Genomic DNA, 27171 nt, shown 5'->3' on the forward strand with positions numbered 1-27171 from the left:
ATCTTAGTTCCCCCACCAAGGACTGAAAATGGGCCTGTGGCAGTGAGAGCCCAGAGTCCTAACCACTGGACAGCCAGGGAAGCCCCAGTCTGCATTTCAAGACAGATTCTTAACCACTGGGCCACCAGGGAAGTCCCAACTCCTGCCTTATTCTTGATTATTTTTTTCTGATCATGAAAGAAATATACATTCAACGATCACAGGAATGCATGAGTCAGAAAGTTTCTTTAGTGATAACCACTAACAAGTTGATGTGTCTACTTCCAGATTTTTCCTCTATAAAAACGATCATATATTATCATTTCCATAGAGTCACACAGACTGTTCTGAAACTTCTGTTTCACATGGTATCAGGGACAGTTCTCCTTTATTGGTTTTATTGTGCCTCCTTCTTTATCCCTGTGGTGTTTGATCTTTGGAGCTCTGAGCCCCTCTGAGTGTGAGATGAAAGACAAGTGTATATAAGCACATCACCCAAATATTTGTGTATGACTTTGGGTGGCAAAGAGTTACTGAGGCTGATCTGAGCCCTTCGCCCTGCGCCCTGGCATGGCAAGGGAGCAGGAAGCAACGGGAGGATCACCAAAATGAACTCTGGAGGCTGGAGGACTGTATGACTTTCTCATTATTGGAGGGACGTGGAGACTCATCTTTGGGGAGGGGTCCTGGGTCACTGCCCCCATACTGAGACCCTGTGCTTGTCTCCAGCACCCATCCTTGTACTCCTCCTTGGGTGGGGGATCCCTCCTCTCTGAGCATCTTCATCAAGATCACCTGACTCCAACAGGGGCCAAACCCCTGGGCAACGCCAAAGCCTCCTGGCCTCAAACGGGTTGGGCGACCTGCTCAGTCATTAGCAAATGCCTCGGCGGCGGCGGCGGCTGTCACACTAACAGCAGCAGGAGGACGTGCCGCCCGCCCAGTGCTTCTGGGTGGCTCAGATCTGCTCTGTGGAGGCTGCGGGTGGAGAGGTGGATGCTGCTCACCCTGGTCCCAGCCAAAGTGAGTCTGGGGGCCGGGCTGGGGGCAGGGAAGGAGCTTGGCAGAGTTCTGCACTGATGCCAGGGGTGTGTGTGTGAGAGAGAGAGAGACAGCGGAAGCTATAAAGCATTGGGAATCCAGGAGGGAAACCTAGGTGCCCACAGGTGTCACCCCGCCTCACAGACTCACTGTCCCAAGGTGGGGAGGTGGGGGTCACCTGAGCTGGTGACACCCCCCACCAGTCCTCAAGATGGGTGGTGGGCTGCTGCTGTGGGTGAAGCCAGGCCCTGGGGCTTCATGGGGTCGGCCCCCCTTGGGCCAGCCCTCCCCCTCCCCCTGCCTCTCATAGCTGGAGGGGCAGCTCCAGTTACAGTCACTTTGAGGAGGGAACTTTGGGGGAGGGTCACTTTCCCATACAGGTTTCCTCATCATTCTTTAAAAAAAAAAAAAAAAACTTTATTGAGGTATGATTGACATTCAACAAGATGTACATATTTAACATATACAACTGGATTCTGGAGTTTTCAGGAGGCATTTTCATCCTTGGTTGTTTGTTAAATTGGTGTTTCTGTAGAGGCATAAGGGCTGGGACCTCCTAGTAATGCTATCTTGCTCTCAATTCTTCACCTACTCCTTCACTCGAGTTCTGGAACACCCTCTATGGATGCACATTCTCGGTGGATGGGGTGGTTCACAGTGTAGCCAGGCTGACCTGGCCTCGAACCCTGGATCTGCCCTGGACTTTCTTTTAATTCCCACCGTATACTGTTTATTCTTTTTTTTTTTTTTTTTTTTTTGGCTTCTTTATTTGGCTTCACTGGGTCTTAGTTACAGCATGAGGGATCTAGTTCCCTGAGCAAGGGTTGAACCCAGCCCCCCTGCATTGGGAGCTCAGAGTCCTAGCCACTAGACCACTAGGGAAGTCCCAGCAGCCTGGCTTTGAACAAAGTTACTTAAGCCTTGGTTCCCTCGTCTGTAAAACAGAGATAATATCTACCTCCTGGAGCTGTTGACGATGAAATGAGGAAGGGATGCAGAATGCCAAGCACACAATTAGTGTTCAATAAATAGCTGCTGTTGTAATTATTTATTATTAGCTGGACACTGGTCCCACCTCACCTAGGAAGACCTTCCAGCCCTCCTCTCCCCAAAATTTCCTGAAGCACCAACGGGGATGCCTTTGAATATAATGTCTTCCCCTTCATTTAGCTAGTCTGTGCCCCAATCAGAGCGTGTTCCTCAGATTTCTTCTGCTGCCCTCTCCCCAGCACCTGAGACAGAGTCAGGTTCGGAAGAACTCAAGGATGGAGAATGAAATGGTATGAAGAGAAAGGGAGGGACTGAGCATGGGAGGCAAGAAGGTAGGGATGGAGGACGGGTGGCCTTGCCCAGACGTGAAGGACAAGGCTCTCCCGAAGCACAGGATGGGAAGGGACTGCACAGGAGGCCATCAGCAGGGATCTGGGATGTCATCTGCATCCCCCGCGTCCCATTATTTCTCAAACTCAGTTCTCTCTGCTCCCCTGCTCAACCCAAGGAGGACAGCGCTTCCTGCCGCAGCTAATATCTACTCACCCAATCTATCAACTGATTCAAATATTTTCTACACTCTCTAGGAAATCAATGAATATCTCCCCACTCCCATCTCCCTCTCCAACCCCTCCCCAAGGTGACCTCAGACAAGTCACTTCCCTTCTCTGGGCTCGGGTCTTTTCATCTATAACACTCGATTTTACTAAATGACCTCCAACATCCTTTCCCCTCCAGCATTCTCGAATCTATCTGCTCTATTCTCTTGCCTATCTTGATACCTCACTTCTCAGTTTTCCAAACAACTTAGGGTATTGATCATCATTCCTCCTTTAAAAAAAAAATCTCTCTTCAAGAACTTTATAAATGTCCACTAGATTCTAAAAGCTTCATGAAGGACACTTCCCCCCATGCCACGCTTGCATGATCTTAGTTCCCTGATCAGCAATCAAACCCATGGCAGTGAGAGCCCAGAATTCAATCCTAACAACCAGGGAACACCCTTGAAGGGTTTTCTTAATCACTGCTAATTTCCAATGTCTGGCTCAGTACTTAGCCTGCAGCAACACTCAATAAATAATTGTTGAATAACTGGATACATGAATGAATGGATGGATGGGTGGGTGGATGGATGGAATTGCCACCATACGCCTCTTGGGAGTTATGAAACGCAGGGGGACATGCTAGCAGTTGGTCAGCTTAAGAAAATCAGGGTCATCCTGAGAAAAACCTGTTTAGATAGCTGCATGTTATGAAACAGAAATGTCTGAGACACTGGAACACCAACTTAATAACCTATTGCCCATCACTTACCTACTCCATTATCATCTTTTCTGGTTGTTATTCTAACTCCAGGGGAGCTGCCCTTTGTCAGGGGCATGAGTGTTTTTAGTCATCTACATGATAAGAAACATCTGGGGAGGAGAGGGAAGGCAAGTGCTAGGAAGAGAAAGGACTGAGCCTGATTGACAACAATCTAGCACCAAAGACATGATGCTTCTGAACTGTGGTGCTGGAGAAGACTCTTGAGAGTCCCTTGGACTGCAAGGAGATCCAACCAGTCAATCCTAAAGGAAATCAGTCCTGAATATTCATTGGAAGGACTGATGCTGAAGCTGAAGCTCCAATATTTGGCCACCTAATGTGAAGAGCTGACTCACTGGAAAAGACCCTGATGCTAGGAAAGATTCAGGGCAGGAGAGGGGGCAACAGAAAATGAGATGGTTGGATGGCATCACTGATTCAACAGGCATGAGTTTGCCATGAGATAGTGAAGGACAGGGAAGCCTGGTGTGTTGCAGTCCATGGGGTTGCAAAGAGTTGGACACTTCTTAGTGACTGAACAACAGCCATTTATTGAGCATTTACTATGTGCCAGATTTTTCATTCATGGCACCTCACTTAATACTCTGGACAACTCTGAGAAAAAGCCAGTACTATTATTATCAGCCCCACCTTAGAGATGGGAAACTGAGGCTCAAATAGGTTATACAGACAGTAGTGGGCATATCAAGGATTTGAAGGCAGCTTCAGGGTCTGAGTACTTGAACCCCCTCCCCTGGCCTGGAGGCCACACTGACCACCTTGGAGATCGAGGTTTGAAAACACCTGCAAAGGCTTTGGTGCTGCCACCAGGGTGCCCGGTCCCCTACCCCCACCTCTACATATTTGTGCCCTTTGTTGGTTATGGGATATTTTCAACTTGGCAAAATGGGCTTGGAACCAAGCTAACAGGGAAGAGAGCGTTCAATTGGTGATTGAACCAATTCTCGTCTGTCCTTCCCCATTAACTAGTTTTGTTCCCACTATGTCATCTCTCAGTGGCTCAGCAGTAAAGAATCCGCCTGCTATGCAGGAGACGTGGGTTCAATCCCTGGGTCGGGAAGATCCCCTGGAGAAGGAAATGGCAACCCACTCCAGTATTCTTGCCTGGAGAATCCCATGGTCAGAGGAGCCCAGCAAGCTACAGTCTGTGGGGTCACAAAAGAGTCAGACACAACTGAGGGACTAAACAATAACAACAGTGTCATCTCTCAGGTTTGGGGGCTGCCACACACCATTCTAGCTCTCAGTGTGTCCAGGGGTGTTTTGATGGAAGAATATATCACATCAGTAACCCTTCAGCAGGACCATGCAATCACGTGACCATTTGATCAGTCCTTTTAAAGAGGCTGTTCTAGGACTTCACTGGCGATCCAATGGTTAAGATTCCATACTCCCAGTGCAGGGACATGGGTTCCACCCCTGGCCAGGGAAGTCAGATCCCACACGCTGCCTAGTGAGGCCAATAAATAGATAGATAAATAAACAGGCTGTTGGAAATGGACTTAGATGACACAGCTGCAATACTGGGAACGTGTGGAGGAATGAGAACACCGGCACCGCGTCACACACCCAAACAGGGGCTTCCCGTCAAATCGTCACCTGGGGAACTGCACTTAATCCAACAACACTGCTACTGCTCAGAGCGTCCTTGGAGCCTCTCTTTAGCTCTCAGATAACATCTGAAACCCACCTGTCACTTCATGGTGACTCTGTGTCTTTGATTTAAAATAATTTCATGCCACTTGGGCATTCATTTGCTTTTACCAGACTGGGCACCAGGTGACCTTTGGCCATTTCCAAATACCAGACATATCCTCGAAGTATGAAAACCTGCCTTCACAGAGGTTGATTGGAAGGTTCTCTCGCAACCTTGGGCAGGCTGCCGAGAAGAATCTGAAGGATGACTGAGCTGTGGTGGGCGGAGGAAGGAGCCCACAGCTCCCTGACGTGATCGCGCGGCTGGCCAGCCGGCATTTGGATGTAAGTTTTGAGTTTTATTCTCAAATCCCTCATTGCTCTCCAGCTGCACTTAGCATAGAGGGATGGGAGCCAGGGGCTGAGGACAGTTGTATGGGTCAGCCAGCCTGAGCGGGGAGATGGAGTGGCAGCAGAGGCTTTTCTGGAGAATGGCCACAATGGGCACAACACACAGCCCCCACTGGAACCTGGACCAGGCGGAGTGGGGGCAACCTCGGCTTAGCCACCTGCCTCCCATGGGGAATGGGTCCTGCTGCCTCCATTGGGGGCTTGGGACCAAGGAGAGGGGAGGGATGACCACAGGCGACGCACATGTGGTGGTGAGGGATCAGGGGGCTACACCTTGGTCTCCGCATACCTCCTTCCAGTGGGGGGTGGCTGGGATCTCTGCTTGCCAGTCCCCCAACTCCCCTTCCAGAAGTGCCCTCTCATCTCCTCCCCAGGGTCCTGGTGTGATTCAGGGAGGCCCCTGAGGAGGAGTGGCAGGAGAGGCAGCAGGGAGGCAGGCAGGGGAACCAAGCCAGAAAAGGCACTGATGCTCAACCCTTCCCCCCCACAGCGAGGGCCCTGCCCTCCTGCTCGGCCATGTCTGAGGGCGAGAGCAAGGACAGCTCGGGCAGCGAGTGCCCCGTGTGCTATGAGAAGTTCCGAGAGCTGCAGGGCGCCAGCCGGACGCTGAGCTGCGGCCACGTGTTCTGCCATGACTGCCTGGTCAAGTACCTCCTGTCCACGCGCGTGGATGGCCAGGTCCAGAGGACCATTGTCTGCCCCATCTGCCGCTACGTCACCTTCCTCAGCAGGAAGAGCTCCCGCTGGCCCGCCAAGCTGGACAAGAGCTCCCAGATCCTGGCCGTGCCCGTGGGCCTGCCCCCGTCACCACTGCCAGATGCCCTGGGCCACGCCAACCCCCTGGCTCTCTCCCAGCCCGTCTGGAGATCATCCCCAGGCCAAGGTGGCCAGCTGCCCTTGGACCCGCCGCCCGGCCTGCCCCGGGAGCCACAGATCTTCATCATCAGCCGTCATGGGATGCCCCTTGGGGAACAGGACAGCGTCCTGCCGCGGCGCAGCCTGGCAGAGCTCTCCGGGGCCTCCCCGGCGCCCAGCTCCACCCGGTCCTTCTGCTGCCGCTCCCGGGCCCTGCTGCTCATCACCCTCATAGCCGTGGTGGCTGTGGTGGCCGCCATCCTCCCCTGGGTGCTGCTGGTGAGGAAGCAGGCGTGAGTGGGGGCACCAGTCGGAGAGCCCCGCTGGAAGCTGTCCGCTCGCACAGCCAGGCTGGCCGTGGCCTGGGAGGGGCGCCAGTGCGGCCTTGGGCCAACGGAGCCTCAGGGGCAGCCTGGGGCAGAGATGAGGTGTTAGGGTGCTGACTGGCATCACCTGGCTCTTTGCTCCCAGCAGGGATCAGAAAGGACCAGGAGGCAGGACCTCTGAGGCAAGAGTTTGGGTGGGGCAGGGGAACTCGGAGCTGAGAAGGAAACTCCAGGTTCCAAGCCAGGGAGGAAGTGATGGACACCCCTACTCAGAAACCACAGCAGGGGTACACCTCAGCAGATAGACGTCCCTCCTCTAGGCTAGAACCCAGCGAGGCTGGGGGTGGGGTGGGTAGCTGCCCCACCTGTGGGTGTCCCCATGTGCCAGGTGACCTACCCAAAGCTAGGTGGGACTCGGAGTCGGGGCACCTCCTGCTGGAGGGGGACCACAGGCGAGACCCCTCCAGGTCAGAACTCTGGGCCAGGATCCCTGGCGTGCTCCCAGGAACAGACAGAAGGGATGGGGTGGCACAGGGGCCAAGGCACATGTGCTCCCCAGAATCTCAGCACCCGCCCCCCTGCCTCTGACCCCCACAGTTGGGTGTGTGCCTTCCTACCCCTGGAACCACCAGTCTGGAAGGTCTTCCCTAAAGGAGAGGTTGAGCTCAGGGGCTGCGGCCCAGAATTCCTGGGAGAAGGGACAGAAAAGGGGAGCTGAGGCCACGTCAGGAATTAAAGGTTTGCTGACAAAGGTGGAGGCCAGCGGAATGGCCCACGAACAGAGCTAGACGGCTCCCCAAGCCCTCCCAGCCCAACAATGGCCCAGATTTTGAGTCCTGGGGTTTTCAAGGATGGCCTGCCAGGTGGGCAGTGCAGGAGCTGCCTGCTGGCTGGGACCTGAGTCAGCTGAGAACTATGTGGGCACATGAGCCCCTGGGGGCTCCCGCCTCCCGCCCAGCCTGTGACCAACCACTCATTAGAGGCCACACCAGCCAGGCCAGTTCCTGGGGTGGATTCCCAGGCTGGGCTGGGTGAGGAAGGGTGGGGAGGAAAACAGCTGTGCTTGGCAGGGACGCTTCTATCTCAGTGAACACGGAACCCAGCTGCTATCAGCCGCTGGCCAAGGTCATGTCACCTGGGGATGCCACCTGAGCTGGGGGTCCTTGAGGAGGACACTAGAAAAGGCTCAGGTTGGGCCTTATCTGGGGAGTGAGCCATTTGGGAACAGCTATTTCGTGTTTATTAAGGCCCATAAGTCAATGGGCCATCATCTTAATTTTAGGGTTAAAAACAGCAAAAACCCCAAGCTTTCTCGAATGGGTGGTTTATTGCAGCCCAGGTGTTCCAGCAGCCGTGCCCTCCACAGCACGTGCCTCTCTCAGCGGAGCTTGCTACACATGGGGAAAGACGTAGAGCCCTGCTTCTGGTTGTTGTTTGGTGGCTCCGTCATGTCCAAGTCTTTTGCAACCCCCATGGATTATAGCCCACCAGGCTCCTCTGTCCATGGGATTCTCCAGGCAAGAATATTGGAGTGGGTTGCCATTTGCTTCTCCAGGGAGTCTTCCTGACCCAGGGACCAAACCCGAACCTACAGTATTGGCAGGAAGACTCTTTACCACTGAGCCACCTGGGAAGCCCACCCTGCCGCTCACCTGGTTCCTAAAAGCCTGTCCGTAATGTGGTCATTTGGGGACCATTAGGGGAGGGGGTCCACACTACAGCGGGGGTCAGGGCACAGGGTGAGTTGATCTAAAGCACCTCTGGGCTTCCTTCTGATATTTTCAAGTCAAGAGAACACAGGTGCTATTGGGGGAAGTACAGGTGAATTCATGGGGAAAATATTTATTATAGGAAATAAAATGTTAAATTTACAAAGGCTCTACTGAATCCGTTTTAATCACAGCCAGGCTGCTTTAAACAATGTCATGAATTTCTGGGGACCTGATTTTAAGTCTTTGCAGACTCTATTGTGTTTGCCAAAAGTCAATTTCAAAATACCTCTAGTGTTTCCATACTGTTCAGCAGTGACTTATAGATGGAACTTCTTTCATTTTCAAAGAATGTCAAAAGCTGTTATTTTTTTTTAATAAAGGTCTATATTTTCTCAAAAATTTAAGATGAATTGCAGATACATGTGAAAGGGCTGAGCTTGGACTTCTAGGATTGTTCATTTTAGATGAAAAAATGGTCTGAAAACTCAGATTTGAATGGCTCTTAAACATCTACTCGGCCACATTTGGGAAAAGAATGCAAGTTACAATTCTGCTTGGCATCTCAATTTTCACCCTATTCAACTGTCAAACCCTGAAGGTTTCAAAACCCACTGTTGCCAAAGCCGAGGGACAGAGGTGAGGCTGGTGTGCTTGTGTGCGTGCGTGCTCAGTCACGTCTGACTCTTTGCGATCCTGGTAGCCCACCAGGCTCCTCTGTCCATGGAATTTTCCAGGCAAGAATACTGGAGTGGGTTGTCATTTCCTACTTCAGGGGATCTTCCCCACCCAGGGATCAAACCTGTGTCTCCCGCATTGGCAGGCAGATTCTTTACCACTGTGCCACTTGGAAAGCCCAGGTGGGGTCAGTAGCAAGGTATATTGATAAAACCCCTAAGAAGGAAACTTCCCTGATGGTTCAGTGGTTAAGACTCCCAATGGAGGGGGCCTGGGTTCGATCCCTGGTCAGAGAAATAGTTCCCACATGCCTCAACGAAGATTAAAGATCCTTCATGCTGCTACTAAGATTCAGTGCAGCCAAATAAATATTAAAAAAAAAAAATAGGAAGGGAAATTTGTCCACTTGGACCCAGAAATTCTAGAAATGTATCCAATAAATATGCTTGCATGTTGGGGCATCAACATATGTTACACGATTGCACTATTGTTCCTAAAAACCAGGAATCGGAAAACCCCACAAGCGATGCAGAGAATACCATGCAGCTGTGAAAAGAACAAGGAAGGACCTGCAAACCGACCCAGAAAGTCTGCAAGACCCAATGGCCAATAGGCAAAGGCCAGGGGTGGAATGCTGGATGTCCAATTATACAATTCGTGTCAAAAGTGGAGGAATAAGAATTTACTCTCCAGGGCACTTTCCTAGCTGTCCAGCGATCAGGACTCCCCACTCCCAATGCGGGGGCCCAGGTTCCAGCCCTGGTCAGGGAACTAAGATCCCACATGCTGTGGGGCACAGCTGAAAGAATAAAAAAAGAATCTACTTTCCGATTTGCTTATTTGCACATAAAGCAACTGGGAAGATTTGAAAAAAACTAGAAAGAGTGATCAGTTGTGGAAGGGGATGAGAAAATGATGGAACAGGAAAGGAACTTCTCTCTTCACCTTTGGCATTTTTGGATATCTGAGCCAAGTAAATGTATGGATTATTCAAACATTAAATTGAAAAATTATATTAGAAGCTAAATATATCTTCAGTGTACACACCTGTTGCCTGGTGAGTGAGGAGCAGGCCCCAAGAAGGTTTGAGAGCTGCCAGACTGCTTGTCTGTGGTTCCAGAGTGTCAGCTACCGGCTCCGAGGGGCTGGTTTGTCTGGTCCCAGGTGTGACATCTTAGGCTTAACGGGCACCCTAGGAAGGAAGGTAAAAAGTTTGATATTGTCAGCATTCCTAAGTTCCTATGCATTTCTCTGGGTCCAACCTATTTTTTTTTTTTTTTTTTTTTGCCACATCACACAACATGTATTGAATTCTCTGCTTCTCCACTGTGTCCCGCCCCGTGCCCTCCCCCGCATCCCATCATCCTCCCTGGACGCTTCATTACAAGTCCGTCTCCTTCTTCTAGATGGCCTGCTCCTTGAGGAGAGGCTAGATCTCACTGATCTTCATAAGATCATTAGCAAAGAGTCAAAACTGGATAAATATTTGAAGCATGCATAAGTGAATGGATAAACAAATGAACCAGTGAACAAACAAACATGATGGCCTGGTGTCCAGAAAAAAAGTTTAGTCCAGGGATGCAGGCATGAAACCTGGGTAATACCCTCTTTAGTGTCTTCAGTTCAGTTCAGTTCAGTCGCTCAGTCGTGTCCAACTCTTTTCAACCCCATGAACCGCAGCACGACAGGCCTCCCTGTCCATCACCAACTCCTGGAGTCCACCCAAACCCATGTCTCTTGAGTGGGTGATGCCATCCAACCATCGAGGGCTACTCAAAGACCACTCTCAGGATGACCCTAAGGAACCAGTTTAAAAGGACTCGTGTGGGGGACTTCCTGGTGACACAATGGTCAAGAACCCGCTTGCCAATGCAGGGGACAAGGGTTCGATCCCTGCTCCAGGAAGATCCCACATGTGGCAGAGCAACTAAGACCACGTGCCACAACTACTGAGCCCGAGAGCTATAATTAGTGAAAACCATGTGCCTCAAGCCTGTGCTTCTCAACAAGAGAAGCTACCATAGTGAGAAGCCTGTGCACTGCAAGGAAGAGTAGCCCCCACTTGCCACAACTAGAAAAAGCCCATATGCAGCAATGAAGACCCAGCATAGCCATAAATAAATAAATCATGCTTAAAAAAAGAAAAGACTCATGTGGGGACTTCCTTGGCAGTCCAGTGGTTAAGGCTCAACAACAACAAGAGGACTCATGTAAGAAGAACGTGGAGAGAGAGGGCAGCCAGGCGAGGCCTAGAGGATCAAGTGGGGTGGAGCCATGACACCCAACAGACACTAGTGAAGATAAACAGACTATAACTAGGCTAGCAGTCACCTCTCTCTGTGGGTACAATTTCCATCCATCTTCATACTGTATAAAGGGATTATGCTTCCACGTGGTGGGCTGAAGTTTACGAGGACTGTGTTGCATGGAGAGAAGGAAGTAAAGAGGCCTGAGAGGGTTGGGTGACAGCAAAGAATGATGGGGAGGCTGAAGAAACAGAGAAGACCTTGGTGGGAAGAGAGGAAGATGATGGCGAGACCTGAAGAAGAGATAAGAAGAAAGAGAAGGGGGTAAGACAGTAGGGACCAGAAAGGAAGGCAAGTAGGAAGGCAGGAGCCTTCAGAGGCTCCCATGACTATCCACATGCAACTCAAACTCAGCTCAACCCCAGCACCCCATGGGCTCCTGTCTGAATGCCTCTCATGCCAGCCACAAGGACCTGGCTCCTGGAGACACAGTGTCATGGACTCACACCTCCATGACTTCCCTCAAGCTATTCCCACTGCCTCCAGGAGCTAATTTTTTTTAATCTATTTTTAATTGGAGGGTAATTGCTTTACAATGTTGGTTACAGTGTTGGTTTCTGTCATACATCAACAGGAGGAGCTAATTGTAACATTCTTCAAAAGTCAGTCAAGGGTGACTTTACCCCAGGTCTTCCCTGACCCGGGAGTTCTCTTCTGTTCTCCAAGCACAGAAGTACCCAAGGGCAGCTGGGCTCAGTGAGCACTTTTCTGGGCTTCTAAGGTGGTTGATTTCCTTGTTTATCTCTCCTCTTAGACAGTGAACTTCCTGCAGGCAGAAACTTTGACTAGTTTCATTTTGCGACTCCAGTGTGCAACTCTAGGCTGGCCCCATAAAAGATGTTCCATGAACATTTGTTGAAAAGAATTACGGCAGAGGAGTTCTGCTCTCCCTAAATTTTTGAACCACAAATAAAATACTGGACTGTATCTTCACAGCATATTTAAGAACAAAACTATTTTTAAATCATGAAAGCACGTTCTTGGGACTTCCCTGGTGGTCCAGTGGTTAAGACTCTGAGCTTCCACTGCAGGGAGCAAATGTTCTATTCCTGGTCAGGGAACCAAGATCCCACATGCTGCAGGTGTAGCAAAAAACAAACAAACAAAAAAAACCCCACACAATCTTGACTGACTCCACTGTGGGCCCTCAAGAGTATGATTTCTCACTCTGACGTGACCCAATTGGGTTCTTACAAATCAGGCCCGCTTAGGAAATTACCAGAAGGAGCTGGGAAGCCAGCCTTCAGGGGTTTGTCTATATCCTATGGGTTCTGTATAACCTTGCACGAGCTCCTCTCACTTCTCTGTGGCTCAGTGTTCCCATCTGTAATATGGAACAATACCAGGATTGCAAGACTCTTTGGTGGATTAAAGGAGTTAAAAATGCAGTGAGTGCCCATAGGACTCTGCAAGCTCACCAGGTCTTAAGCATCATGAAACGCGCGTCTTCCCCTCCTATGACACCTGTATTATTCATTCAACAGAAACCGGTCCCTTACCAGGTGCGCGGCCGGACGCGCGGCGGGAGTTCACCCTGCACTGCAATCCTTTTGCAGGGGAGCGCACCCCTTAGCCCTGCTTCCATCAGATCCTGAACTGAATGAAAGCAAGCGGTAAAATGAGGAAAAGGGCACAGCTCTCAGCGTGGAGAGGCTTCCTCACGCCGCGCTCCTTCAAGGTGTGGTCTCGGACCAGCACTCCCGGAATCACCTAGGAGCGCGTTAGAAACCCGGGTTCAGTCCTATTTTCCCGGGTTTGGGGGGACGGACTCGTGGTCCAAGTCCTCAAAGGCCCCTCGCTGGCGGGAGCTGAATCGCTGGCGGGCCCCGCGAAAGAGTCCGCACATTCGGCTGTGTTCAAGCGGCAGCACGCGCCCGGCTGGAGCCGCTTACGCGACACGGATACTCAACAGGCCCAGGGCCTTTGCCTGGGATGTCCAGGTAACCGAGGTGACCAGCTAGCTGGAGTCCCAACGCCACCTGGCGGTCAAATATATGACCCGCCTTTTTCCCGGTTAAAGGACCCTCCTGCCTGGTGTTCGGGTGTGAAGGGACACAGGTCCCTGGGGCCGCTCACTTCAACACCCTCCACGACAGTAAGACCCCGAACAGTCCCCTCCCCCCCACCCCCACTCGCCCGGGAACTACCGTTCCCAGAGGACGCAGATGCAAAATCCAGGACTCCCACTGGAGGCTCCAGGACCTGGAGAAGTTTTGCAGTCCCTCGTAGTTCCCCTCCGAGCCACGAGAGGGCGTTAGTCATCATTGTCTCCCCAGTTTCCTCTACGCATTCAAACTCCGCGCCTCTCTTGCTCAAGAAACATCGGTCTCGCGAGATCTTGCGGAAACTTACAGAACCGGAAGCAGCCTGCAGATCTCTTCCCTTCTGTGGCCATCGCTGAAGCGCTAGCGGGTAAGAGTTTCCCGGGACAAAGCGTATAATCCGCAACCATCTGTTCACGGGCACCGTGGCTTTCGACCCGGAGTGCCCCAGTACTGTTCCGGCGGCCGAGTAGCAGCCAGGGAGGGAGGCCAGGATGCTCTTGGCTTTTCTCCTAAGCTCAAGGGCCGCCGGGCCGGAGGAAGGAGGAGGAAAGAGGGTTTTGAGACTTGGAAACGGGAGCTGAAGGGTAGAGAGCCTGTGGCGATGGTGTCTAGTCTGGGCAGAATAGTTTCCTAAAGAATGATCTCGGGTAGTTTCTTGGTTAAACTCTCAGGCCTCGCACGCCCGTTGGAAGACTTTTTGGACCTGAGTTCTGTGCGTTTTCCAGGTTCGGGATATAGGACCTGATTTCATTCATTTGGGAGGAGAGTTCATCTGTTCAGGCTCCGTTCTGTAGATTAACGTTGACTGGTTTTTCTAAAACGTGGTAATACGTTTGAATTGAGTCGTCAAGTCTCCTTTACCCTAATGAACAGAGATATAAGCACTGTCTTAGCTTCCTTACGCGGTAATCATGGAGTTTGGGTTTCCCTGGTGGCTCAGACGGTAAACAATCCGCCTGCAATGCAGGAGACCGGGTTCGACCCCAGGGTCGGGAAGATCTGAAGAAGGGAATGGCTGGTTAGGCACTCCAGTGTTGTTGCCTAGAAGAATTCCATGGACAGCAGAGCCTGGCAGGCTACAGTCCGTGGGGTCGCAAAGAGTCGGACACGATTGAGCGACTAACACATGGAGTTTGAGAGTGTGAACAAAAAGATTAATTCCAATAGGTCTGTGGGCTATGGGAAATTCTTCTATTCTGTAATTAAATAATTTAAAAAATCCCAGTGGGGCAATTCAGCTCAAGCAGCTTTTGATGAAGTTAATGTGACAGGTTTTGTGAGCATTGTAAACTTTCAAGATGAAATTGTTGCAGATGCTTGTTTGTAAACTGAGTGAGATTTTGGTCCTTTAAGGGTTTACACCTCTTTTAACTTTTTATTTAGCCAAAATGAAGTTCAATCCCTTTGTGACTTCTGACCGAAGCAAGAATCGAAAAAGGCATTTCAATGCGCCTTCCCACATTCGCAGGAAAATTATGTCTTCTCCTCTTTCTAAAGAGCTAAGACAGAAGTACAACGTTCGATCCATGCCCATCCGAAAGGATGATGAAGTTCAGGTATGTGCCTGTGTTCAGGTCATATTGTCGAATATCCTGCACTTTATTAACAGATGATAGGTTGAAACATAAACTGCTTTTTCCACTGTTACTCTTTGGTGAAAATCTGTTGTCCCAAACATCAGGTTGCAGTCGTGATAAAACAGAAGAAAGATGGTTTGGAACTAGTATATTGGTTTGGGATTATCTTTTTCTGGGTATGTTTGGTCGTTAGAGATGCATTTGGGAACCAGTAAACAATTCTGTGTGTCTAAATCAAAATTCAGATACACAAGTTCCAGGGAACTAGCGGTCTGGGTGTTAAGACGGCACTCCCAATGCAGGGGGCATGGGTTAAGAAAAGATTTCAAGCCATCTATTAAGCAGCTTCCATGTTACCAACATTTCATGAGGTGAACAGCCATTTTTCGCTCCTGTGCTGATGCTAAAATTGCTGGTAGATTTGAGAGCCCATCTTCTGCTTCCAAGATAGTTTAATCTGAGAAAGTCTGTGATTGGGAAGAAGCATCTATTCAGAAACACTGGCTGGCTGAGGATCATCGGGGAGAGAATGATATGATGTTCATTAACCTTTGGGAGAGAATTAGCCTGTTCCTGAAGTATTAGCTGCTGCCCATGCTCTGGCACTTAATAGGACCCTTTAGTAGGTTGTGAATTTAAATATTTGTGGCCTGTTCCCTTTGAAGTGACAGTTTCCTTGTCAGCTGGTACAAAAAAACAAGGTGGGCTTGTTGCTCATTTTTAACCCTGAAACAAGCCCACCACCGCTGGTGGCCCATCAGTTGTAGAGATGCACTGTCCATCGCTGTAGATTTATATGGGGCATAGTTTCCTTGCAGGTTAGTTGAAGCCAGAGAGAATTACTGGCACATTTCCATTGACCATTAGGTCTTTCAAAATTGGAAGGGTCTGTATATGTATATGATAGAGGGAATGAGGTTTACCTGATTCATAGATTTACTGGTTTAGAAGTTTAATGTTCCTTTATCTGCATATATGTTATTTTTTAATTTGCACTAAGGTTGTACGAGGGCACTACAAAGGGCAGCAAATTGGCAAAGTAGTCCAGGTTTACAGGAAGAAATACGTCATCTACATTGAACGAGTGCAGCGGGAGAAGGCTAATGGCACAACTGTCCATGTGGGCATTCACCCCAGCAAGGTGGGTGTTTTTGAGAATGCTTGAGATGGGGGAAAGAAATTACAGCAATCGCTGACAAATGTGACTGCTTGTTGACAGAAATAGATTTTAAGTGTTCTGGAAATCAGTCTTAAAGCCACTACTATTTTTTCCTGAAATCAGGTGTCTTTTAACAGGTATCCTGTATGTATATGTAATGTATATGTGTATGTATATATATATGTATGTGTATATATATATATACACATGTATATGTGTATATATATATAGGTATATGTAATATACCTTTTTCTTAAAAAGTATTGGTAAGCTGATTGATCAATCTAACATGAATAGATCTTAAAATCTAGGAAATAGGGTAATTTTTAGATGCTATGGAGGCCATACCCTGTGTGTTAAACAGAATTGAGTAAGCTGTAAGGAAAGTAGGTCTTAATCCATTTGCAGATCTAGAGCTCAGAGACTAGATTCATTGATAGAAGATACAATCTAATTCTCCTGTCCTTGACTTCAATGTGAATTCTCCAATACTGCTGTCTCTTAAAAGGTAATAAATGCACTTGGTGCCTGTTCAAATACTGAGGTGTTGGTTTTTTAAGATCTTGAGTTGGCACCATAAGTCTAATCTTCAGACTACACAAAAGTCGAAAGACTAATACATCTGTTGCATTATCTTTTCACCTAGAATTCACAGCTACCATTTTCTTTCCCTTCTTCCCTACCCCTCCAATGGATTACAAGCATTATGACAGAGTGCATTTCCTAAGAGCAAGGGCTTTCCCACTCTACTACATAACCTTATTTTTGCCCCTAGGACTGGATCAGCCGCTGTCAAAGTCACCAATACAGTGACCGATTCTTAGTGTTTTCTGAACTTAATGTAGTGTTTGACACCATTGATCTCCCTCTTTTGACTTACCTTCATCTCTTATTCCAAACACACCTCAATATCCAGTTGACGATTTTGCATTTCAACTTGGATATCTCATCAATATCAAACCCAACATGTTTAAACTGCTGGCTTGTTCTTGAACCCTCTTGCTCTTGGTAGTCTGCTACCAACACTGTGTGTGACGGCTCTGTCCTTCTCAACTGCTTAGGCCAGCATGTTGTTACTGATTGTTGACTGCTGTCACATTATATCCAGAATCCCGTCTGCTTGTTACCATCAGAGTGGCCTACAAGGCTCATCTCCAGTGACTTCCCTGGTGGTCCAGTGGCTAAGACTACGCTTCCAGTGCAGGGGGCATGGGTTCGTTCCCTGGTTAGGGAACTAGATCCCACATGCCACAACTAAGACCTGGCGCAGCCATATGAGGTTCACTCAGCAGCTATTACTTGATGATTTCACTCTCCATGTTGTAGTCTGCTGGCCTCTTTGCTGTTCCTGTAACTATGCTACTCTGTGTGCTGGTTGGCAGCATCCACCTGGCAGCTTCACAGAATTGTATATTCTGTTCCCAGGTCTGCTGCTGCTGCTAAGTCACTTCAGTCATGTCCAACTCTGTGCGACCCCATAGACAGCAGCCCACCAGGCTTCCCCGTCCTTGGGATTCTCCAGGCAAGAACACTGGAGTGGGTTGCCATTTCCTTCTCCAATGCATGAAAGTCAGTCGTGTCCGACTCTTCGCGACCCCATGGACTGCAGCCTACCAGACTCCTCCGCCCATGGGATTTGGGAACAAGGGATCTATTTTAACAAGCCCTTCAGACACACTCAGATCTGAGAAACACCTATTAAACTTGGAAGTTCTCCTGCCTCTGGACTTGAATGTTTGCTGTTCTCTTTGAAACGCTTCTACCTGCTCCTCAGGTCTCTGTTCAGGCACAGCCCTTTTTGGGGGGTTTAACCCCTTTCCTCCAGCATTTCATCTCATTAAATAGAACCTCCATGGTAGTGGAGATTGTCCTTTGGTCACTATGCTGAATCCCCAGACCTTGTTCACTGCTATCTTCTCCTTCCTAACACTAAAATCTGTCATAATCTGGATACCTTTAGTGACAAATCTGTTGGAATAGGGTCTGTTCTATGATTTTCCTAAAAGTTTTGCAGGTTGAAACGTGTGAAGGCTGCATTTAATTTCCAGACTTACGAGACTAAAGATACTGTGGAAATAAAAATGTCTATGATTTAGTTAGCTTATAAAACTGGGGTGAGGAGTGGAATTATTGAAATACATGCAGTAGAAGCAGCTGATATTTATCACAGAAGATGTGAGAAGAACCACCAGTGCCACACTGCCTTCTCCTTTGTGGGCTGAACATTAGTGAACATTTAAGTCAGGTTTGTTTGGGGGTAAAGAATCATTTCTAGCGCTTAAGCAATCCACTCCCACAAGTAGGGGACTGAATGTTGGACCTTCCCATGTGTTCTGTATTGGTGATTGTTTAAAGCTTAAAATTTGTTTTTTTTTCCTTATTCGTCTGCAGGTGGTTATCACCAGACTAAAACTGGACAAAGACCGCAAAAAGATCCTCGAACGTAAAGCCAAATCTCGCCAAGTAGGAAAGGAAAAGGGCAAATATAAGGAAGAAACAATTGAGAAGATGCAAGAATAAAGTCATCATGTCTACAGCTTTCATTAAAAACTGTTAAAATGAAGAGTCTTTATGTGTGGTGCTTTGGGACAAGGCCTAGTTAGTTTTCATGGAAGTCCTGGTCATGTTAGCTGCCTAGGGGCAGACCATCCTTATCTTGTGGCTTGATTGCACTAATGAAAAGTACCGTTTGGAAAAAGCTGGCTTTTTAACCAACTTTGAGCATCTAATAATATTGGACTCATATAGTAATTTTTTTTAACAGCAGGAAGCAGCACTTTGGGGATGCAGCGAAATACCCGAGGGCCTCCTTTACCACCTTGTTTTCTGCACTGATGTTGAGTGAGTGGTGTCAGGCCAAAAGAAATCTTTAGCTTAAAATCTGAGGCAAAAACTACTCACCCAAAAAGCAGTTTCTCTGAGAGGAGGAAGTGATGCCGTGCAGGATAAGTTGTTGGCAACACTTGTGCCGCCGCCCTTCCTCACTTTAGACTAAGCACATAAACGTACTTTCCGTGCTGGAGGCGAGCATTTATTTATGTTGGGGCCTTAACAACAACGTAGGGAAATAGATGACCAATTTTGCTGCCGCGGAGACCCGAGCCGGTGTCTGCCTTAGCCAAGGTCGCACCTCGACCAGCCCCAGATTTCACCTCAGGAACCTCACCGTGTCTCAGCCGAGAATATGGTGCGCCGCTGTACCTTTGAGCGCTCCCTCGGGAGGGGCGGGGCTTCCGGTCGGCGCGCAGCCGTTTCCGGCGCGTCTGCTCGACGGAGCCGCAGGAGCTCGTGGGCAGGAGGGTTCCGGACGGCGCCAGTGCAGCGGGCTGGGGCTGAGGCGGCTCACGACCCTGTGCTCTTGATTCATCTCTTTCTTCCGGGCCTCCCTCTCTTGCAAAAATCCCTAGATCGGTCTCTCCTCCCCCGACCTGACTCTTTAATTCAATTGGGGGAGTAGGCGGGTCCCGATTGCCGAGAGGAACCCGCGGGCACCAGGGCGAGGTGTTGCGGAGACCATGGGACTCAGGACCGCACAAAGGACCTGATGCCCGAGCCAGGTCTTCAGGAATAAGCGGGAGGTTGTTTTAAGGTGCGGGGCACTGTGCTAAGTGCTTTACCTGCATTATCACAACTGTAGTGATGTAGACTAGCACTCTCCCCATTCTGTTGTTGTGGAAGCTGAATCCTCAGTAACTTTGCTCCGCTTATTCAATAAGTGATGAGTCAGAAATCGACTTCCCAAGCCTAGACTCAACCATACCTCTGCACTGTCTTTCTACTATTCTGTAAGCCAACTGTTTGACATATTCTTTGAACATCTTTTGTTCAGCTCTGTATTCGTGGGGATACAGCGAGATAGAAGCCCCAGCCTCAGTCTCCTTGGTTGTGTACACCCGAACCAGTTGACTAAAAAGGCAAAGCGCTCCCGTGAGGGGTGCTGGCTGTTCAGAGGAGGGACAGACAGATGGCAATCAGAGTGCATCAGGAAGAATGCTGACCTGAGCTGGGTGTGATTTGGAAGATCAATGGAAGGCATTCCAGGCCGGGGGCAGCCAAAGCAAAGACTCACAGGTGAGTGAGGAAGGAGGATCTTTTCAGCTTTCTGTGAACAAGGTCATTTGTCAGTTACCCCACCAGAACAGATCACACCAGGAAGCTGGCCGCCTTTCTTTGGGGCCTTGTTTTTTTCATTCTGCTGTAGAACAGGTGTTGAAAACTCAGTTTACTGCAGGGGTGGGTAGTTAAAGTGACAGTTAGTAGCTGGCTTGGAGACTGTGGGAAGCCAGAGAGTGTGGACTGTCCAAAAGGAGCTACTGCCTCTCCACTCAAGACAGATGTTGCCAAGCCAAACAGCTCCCGGTGTGACCGGATCATCCCATTTTTCAAGAAAGCTAGAAATCTAGATTTTTAAGTGAACTCCCCAGTCTGTAAATATAGGTAACTCATCCAATTTTAAAAAAACAAACACTGGGTAGGCTAACCGAAATATGTCCATTAGCCAAATGTGACTCTCCAGCTATAGAATTTCATGGGATTGGGTAAGGACAATTTCGCATGTTGAAGACTGAGATTTTTCCATCTTTTGATTATAAATTATTTTCAGCCTGTCTTCATTCTTTTATAGGATGGAGGTGAGACTTTTCCTTCCTGTGTAGTTGCCTGAGGGCCTCAAATAGCAGCCAGGGCAGCCAGTTTCTGAGAGATGCTGGCTTCAGTGAGTAGTCTAGAAGCTCTTCCTGGTTTGCATTGACCATCTTGTGGTTTCAAGTGTCTTCTAAGGACTGTAGGATGATAATACATAGTCCTTGGGAAACAAAGCCCCATGTCAGTGATTATATGGGACTAATGGATGAAACCTCTTTTTTGTTTAACTGAAGGACTTTTCAGAGCCATTAAAATGTCCGTTTGCATTGAGAATGTGGAGCTCAGGCTTAAAGAGTATTTTACAAACATTCTGTTTCTTTGATTCTAAAATGCATATTTTTCACATTTTAAAAATCTGGATGTGTTCATTTAATGTAGGGTCTCTGTTTTCCCTGTGAAAAGAAAATTGTCATTAAATCAGCAGTTTCAATGTCAGAAGTGTCTTTAGAATCAGGAATGTCATGTAGTTAACCAATGATGCCAAGTAAAGAAATCTGAAGTCTTTTTAGTGGAGGACATTCAGGACCTGGAATCAAGCTTTGCTTAACTGAGACTCTTGCTTAGAGCTTTTAAATGTTTCCATCTTTCTCTGCTTCTTAGGATTCTGCCCTGGCCTTCAGCTTTTCATGTGATGGCTGGCATCTTGGGGATCTTGTTTTCGAAAGATTGTTGGAATTCCTGTGATCATCATATGAAGGCTTCCCCTGGCCTCATCACATCTTATATCCCGGAGTTGTCCTAAAGAACCTCAATTTAGACACCCGAGTATCAAGTTCTCTTCCAGAGGAATTCTCCAATCTTGGTGGTGTGTGGACCCCATTTGGGATATCTCTTTGGCATGATAATCTCCTGACATAGCTCTCTATCCCCAGGTATAATTTGTCCATTTTTGAAAACAGGCCCTGCTGCCTCTATTCAGAACCACTAAACCTGTACCTGGAAGTGTCTCCCAATCTTGGGAGTGCTCAGGTTCAGTTGGACACTCTGCTTCGTTCTGGAAAAAAAATATGTGGGCTCCAGCTCAGGCAGTATCAAGACAGGCCAGGCCTGCAGACCCTCCAAGAGGACAAAACCCCTCTTCCTCACTGTGAAGCTGGATTCGTCTTACTGGACCTGAGACCTTTCCTCTACCCTGTTATCTTTTCTTCTGTGTGATATTCACATGCTCACATTCAGTCATGTATGTGGGCATGCCTTTTTTCCCAGAACCTCCATGGTCTCTTCCCCAGTTCTGCTGCAGCTGCTCCTCAGCCCAGGCCCCAAGGCACAGCAGTCCCTGTGGCAGTAGATAATGTCTTCTGGGGAGGCAGCAACATTTGAGGATCTGACCAAAGACTGGAAGTATTAGGAAGCCCCTCAGAAGGACTGCAGCAGAGGCATAATGCTGAACAGTTACGAGAACACGGTCCCTCAGGGTAAGGACTCAGTCTTCATTTACTAACCGTGTGTACAACTGACAGGGAAAAGTCATCATTTAAAAAAATCCCGGGACTTCCCTGGAGGTCCAGTGGTTAGGACTATGTGCTTCTACTGCAGGGGGTCCAGTTTCCATCCTATTTGCCACAATTAAAGATCCTGCATGCAGCGACTAAGACCGGGTGCAGCCAAAATAAATACATTGAATTTTTTAAAAATAAATAAAATTCTGTTGACATGCTCTTGTTTTGAATGGCCCTAGTGGGCTTTCTGAGTATTTTTATTCTGTTACTGCTTTATACCAGCACTCTAGTATCTTTCTTCCATATCTTCAAAAATCAGATGAAAGAATTATAAAGAACTTTGGCGGGAAAGCCATCCAGGTGGTATATCATCAAATGCAACTTTGTTCACTTCTTTCTCCATCTCTTTAGGAGACTTCTTACAATTCTCCACGACACCACAGAGAGCGGGAAATGATCCCCCTGGTGTTTCAAATCCAAGTGAAACAGACACGGAGATAAGTACCATGAGAGAAAAGTTTCTCGCCAGTGTGACCAAGTTGGTAGAAAGCAAAAGTTACAACAGCAAGGTATTTTCCAAAGAAAAGTACTTTCAAACAATCAAGGAAGTCAAAGAAGCTAAGGAGAAGGGGAAGAAGTCATCACGTGATTATCGCCGTGCAGCAAAATATGATGTGATTTCTGTAGCAGGCACAGAGAAACTCATAGAGGCTGCTCACAGAGAACGAGATCGGATACGGTATTACGTACACAAGGAAGAGCTGTTTGACATCCTTCACGACACACATCTCAATATTGGCCATGGCGGGCGGACACGCATGCTCAAGGAACTGCAAGGCAAATATGGGAATGTCACCAAAGAAGTCATTGTCTTATATCTGACTCTGTGTAAACAGTGCCACCAGAAGAACCCAGTACCCAAGAGAGGCCTTGCACCCAAGCCCATGCCATGTAAGGACAATGACTCCAGATGCCAAGTTGAAATCCTTGATATGCAGTCAAATGCTGATGGAGAGTTCAAGTTCATTTTGTATTACCAGGACCACTTAACCAAGTTCATTATTTTACGGCCATTAAAAGCCAAGCAGGCCCACGAGGTAGTCAGCGTCCTGTTGGATATTTTCACAATTCTTGGTCCACCCAGCGTGTTAGAATCTGACAGCGGCATGGAGTTCACAAACCAGGTTGTTAATGAGCTCAACGAGGTATGGCCAGACCTAAAGATTGTCCTTGGTAAGTCCCACCCTGGCCAAGGCCAGGGCTTCCTGGAGCGAGCAAGCCGTGATGTCAAGACCATGCTGAGTGCCTGGATGCAGAGTAACCACTCCCGTCATTGGACCGAAGGCCTGCGATTCATGCAGATGGTAAGGAATCAGGCCTTTGATGGTTCCTTGCAGCAGAGTCCGTATGAGGCAATGTTTGGTTGTAAAGCCAAATTTGGACTCTATTCCTCACACTTGCCCCGGGAAACCGTGGCTGTTTTACACACAGAGGAGGAGCTGGAAATTGCCGAAGAACAACTGGAAAGCAGCCTCTGGGTCAGGCAGGAAGAGAGGGCTGAGGTTGGAGCAGACCGGTCTGACATGGACGAGGACGTTGATCCCACACCTCTCGAAGCCTCAGAGCCCAGCACCTCCCAGGCAGCCTCAGGTCTCTTCTCCTGGTGAACAGACATCTGCTGGGTGGACGCTTAGTGCCTCTGGATACCATAGAGCCACCTGAGAGCTGTAACCAAGACTCCAGATGAAAGGAGTGAAGGCCACTCTCTCAGGAACACTGTTCTTGATAGCCCTGAGTCAGAGGGGGAGGCGGCTCCAGTCTCTGATCTCACCTGCCCTAACAAATTCCCACAAACCTAGAGGCTTAAAACAGCAGAACTTTGGGGACTTCCCTGGCAGTCCATGGTTGAGACAGTGAGCTCTCAATGCAGGGGGAGTAGGTTTGACCCTTGCTTGGGGAACTAGGATCCTGCATGCTGAGGACACAGCCAAAATTAAAAAAAAAAAGGATTAAAAAAAAACTTTCTTCTTAGTCCTAGAGGCCAGAGGTCTGAAATCAGGGTGTTGGCAGGGTTCATTCCTTCTGGAGGCTCCAAGAGAGAATCCATTCCAGGCCTTCCTCCTTTCTCTAGTGGCTGTCAGCAATTCTTGGCATCCCTGGGCTCAGAGTAGCACAGATCCAGCCTCTGTTTGTCTTCACGTGGCCTTCTCTCCCTGGTTGTGTGTGCTCCTTTTCTGTCTCTTACAAGGACCCCGTTGGACACCAAATCTATGTAGTTGGATTTAGGGCCCAGCATAATTAATGATCTCATCTCGAGATACTTACCTTAATTTCATCTGCAAAGACCCTGTTTCTAAGTAAGTTCATATTCACGGTTGCTCGGGGTTTGGACTTAGACATATCTTTGGTGGGGGGGGGCCTGCAGTTGTACTGCAATTGGCTCAGGGGTAATGAACCTTCTTGCCAATGCAGGAGATTCAGATTTGATCCCTGGGTCAGGAAGATCCCCTGGAGGTGGAAATAGCAACTCGCTCCAGTATTCTTGCCTGGGAAATCCCATGGACAGAGGAGCATGGCAGACTGCAGTCCATAGGGTTGCAAAAGTCTGTCACAGCGTAGCGACTGAGCATGCACACAGTTCTACCAACTACAGTCAGTGGAAGAGGATGTTTGCTTGCAGAACATAAACTGATGGGGTCTCAGCCCTGTAGAGCTGGTGGGACTGCCCTGCATGTATTGAGTATCTGTTCCTGCTCCTCAGGCACAGAACCCAAAAGATGGGGGCATCACAGAAAAAGATGTAGATGAAGGACAAATAATGAGAGGAAAAGAGGTTGAGCTCATGTGCCTCAGAGACTGGCTGCCCCACCAGCTGAGCTTTGTTTCCTGCTTCAAGAGAAACCTGATGTACCAGCCCTGCTCTCACAATGGCATCCACAGGAATTGACCTGCCTGAAACGTATTTTAAAAATAGGTCAAAATTAAGGCATGGCTGGGGTTTGGGTCTGAGCCTGCTGGTGTTCTGTGCCTCAAGCACAGCATGACGTGGTGTAGTCCTGGAACGGTCATACATTCCAGGAAGTGACCAATAGCCAGGAAACAACTAGGGACTCTGGAGCAAATTGCAAAAGTTGGCCTGAGGTCACTGCTTCAGCCAGAGAAGAATAGAGCACAGGCCAGTCTGGGTCATAGTTCAGAGGAAAGGGGAGGGTAATGTCCAGGATCTGTGCACCGCTGTATTCTCAAGGCCTGGAAGAGGACCCAGCCCTTCGGAGGTGTTGAGTAAGGGTTTGTTGAGTGAATAAATGATTCTACAGACATGGATGCAGGGAAGGAGAAGGGGCCTGCAGTTTCTGACTCTCCAGTTCTTTCTTCCTGCATATCCCAGAACCATCTCAAACCATTCTGGGGGACTTCCCTGATGGTCCAGTGGTTAAGACTCTGTGCTTCCAGTACAAGGGGCACAGGTTCGATCCCTGGTCAGGGGAGTAAAATCCCACACGTGCCTTGGCACCGCCAAAAAAAAAATTCCGATTGCCCCCAACTTTGGCTTCCTCTTGGGCCAAGAGCAGTCTCCTGATGATGCCTGCCTCACAGGGTGGTTGGGAAAGACAGTGAGATAATGCTTGCAAAGTTCTAAGATGTGAGTTGTCCTTGCTACCTTCAGATCTTACCCTCATCATGAGAGTTGGAGATCACTGTTGCCATTCCTTTGCTGGTTAAACAGTGTTAAGCTAGACATCCAGGAAATCTGCACTATTATTAGACAGGAGGTGATGTCACTCTCCAGCTTGTCTTGGAGGACCAGAATCTCGGCTTCATCCTCGGCCAGTACCTCATGTCCCCTTCCTGTATCACTCAGCCGATCAGGGCCTGGGAGGCCCAACTTGACTGATGTTGCCCCCTGTCCCCACCCCGTGCTGACCTACCACCTCCTGATGGCAGAGCAAACCAGGAACTACACCATCAGCTCCTGTGGGTAAGAGGTCAAAGGAGGCACTATGCTACTGTCTTTCCCAGGGGGTGGCTGCAAATAACGGAGGTTTCCGGAGCTGCTACCTCAGCCTTCCTCTTCTGCTCCCTAGTGTTTACAGTGGAGGGACCTGGAGGAGGACACCTAGACCCAGCCCAGCCTTCCTCTGTGTTATCACATTTCAGCATCTGGAGCGGAACCAGTTGCTTTCAGTTTGCAAGTATGTTTTGTCCATATAATGTCTTTTAAATTTGAAGTTAATTGCCATCACTTTCAAAGCAGATTTCACATAAAAATCTGAATGTCTAGCACTTCTTGAAAATTTAGAAGATCTGACCTCCCACATTTTTTGCATGGCAGCCAACAACCAAGTGGTAACCCCCAGGAGACAGTCGAGGCCTGCGTTCTACACTAGTCCACCGTCTGGGCCGTTCAGATTGTTTGCAGACACATTTCTATGGTCGATTGCTAAAGAAAGGCAAATGAAGTCAGTGTGAATAAAGGCCAGAAGCAGACCCCTGTATCTAGGAATTTATGATAAAAGACATTTCACATCTGTGGGAGAGATTGTATTATTCAGTCAATGGTGCTGATCAATTATACCTCAATTAAAAAAATTGCGGTGCTGGATCATAGAGCTGTCCAACTGGAATAAAATAAAGTCTGATCCCTAAACATAAAAAACAAAACTAAAAATATTGGGGAAAAGAAATAGGAGATTTTTGTGATCTTGAAATGGAGAAACCCATATAAGAAAAGGTTAATATACTTGGTTACATAAAAATTTTAAATATTTATGAAAAATAATGCCTTTTAAAAATTGAGAAAAAGTAAATGACAGGCTGGGAGAAAACATTTGCAACACCTAAAACAGACATAAGGTACTGTCAACTGGAAAAAAAAAAAAATGAGCTAAAAGTTGAGAATTATGTTTTTATTGAGCAGACTTACTGAGGACTTAAGCCCCAGGCTACAGTCTCTCTTAAAACTCTGAGGGACTGTTCCAAAGAGGTGAGGGAGGAGCCAGGATATAAAGAAATTTTTGCAAAAAAGAAACCACAAATAAATAAAAGGTAGT

At 48.4% G+C, this 27171-nt stretch overlaps 2 protein-coding genes and 1 long non-coding RNA gene across 9 annotated transcripts; 2 read left to right on the forward strand and 1 right to left on the reverse strand.

Moving 5' to 3' along the window:
- Positions 1-4817: 4817 nt before the first annotated feature.
- Positions 4818-6799, forward strand: RNF222 (ring finger protein 222). The gene is made up of 2 exons (XM_055580048.1): positions 4818-5316; positions 5873-6799. Exon 2 carries the CDS (start codon positions 5899-5901, stop codon positions 6532-6534), a length of 636 nt encoding a protein of 211 aa, XP_055436023.1. The 5' UTR covers positions 4818-5316; positions 5873-5898; the 3' UTR covers positions 6535-6799.
- Positions 6800-7527: 728 nt separating this feature from the next.
- On the reverse strand, positions 7528-13215 carry LOC129651314 (uncharacterized). Its single transcript, XR_008714097.1, has 3 exons — positions 12756-13215; positions 9998-10142; positions 7528-8151 (listed from the first exon to the last, which is right to left on the reverse strand). It is a non-coding gene; the product is annotated as an uncharacterized LOC129651314 (long non-coding RNA).
- Positions 13216-13502: 287 nt separating this feature from the next.
- Positions 13503-26636, forward strand: LOC129649298 (60S ribosomal protein L26). 7 transcript variants are annotated; one of them, XM_055576580.1, is made up of 6 exons: positions 13512-13668; positions 14685-14857; positions 15879-16019; positions 18429-20108; positions 21282-22096; positions 22532-26636. In XM_055576580.1, exons 2-4 carry the CDS (start codon positions 14690-14692, stop codon positions 18555-18557), a joined length of 438 nt encoding a protein of 145 aa, XP_055432555.1. In that variant the 5' UTR covers positions 13512-13668; positions 14685-14689; the 3' UTR covers positions 18558-20108; positions 21282-22096; positions 22532-26636. The 7 variants fall into 7 exon arrangements, with proteins under 7 accessions (XP_055432553.1, XP_055432555.1, XP_055432554.1 ...); XM_055576579.1 differs by lacking the exon at positions 13512-13668 and adding an exon at positions 13699-14026; XM_055576581.1 differs by lacking the exon at positions 13512-13668 and adding an exon at positions 14075-14468.
- Positions 26637-27171: the final 535 nt, after the last annotated feature.

This window comes from Bubalus kerabau, chromosome 4 (genome assembly GCF_029407905.1).
Source record: "Bubalus kerabau isolate K-KA32 ecotype Philippines breed swamp buffalo chromosome 4, PCC_UOA_SB_1v2, whole genome shotgun sequence".
In the NCBI taxonomy this organism is placed as follows: Eukaryota; Metazoa; Chordata; class Mammalia; order Artiodactyla; family Bovidae; genus Bubalus; species Bubalus kerabau.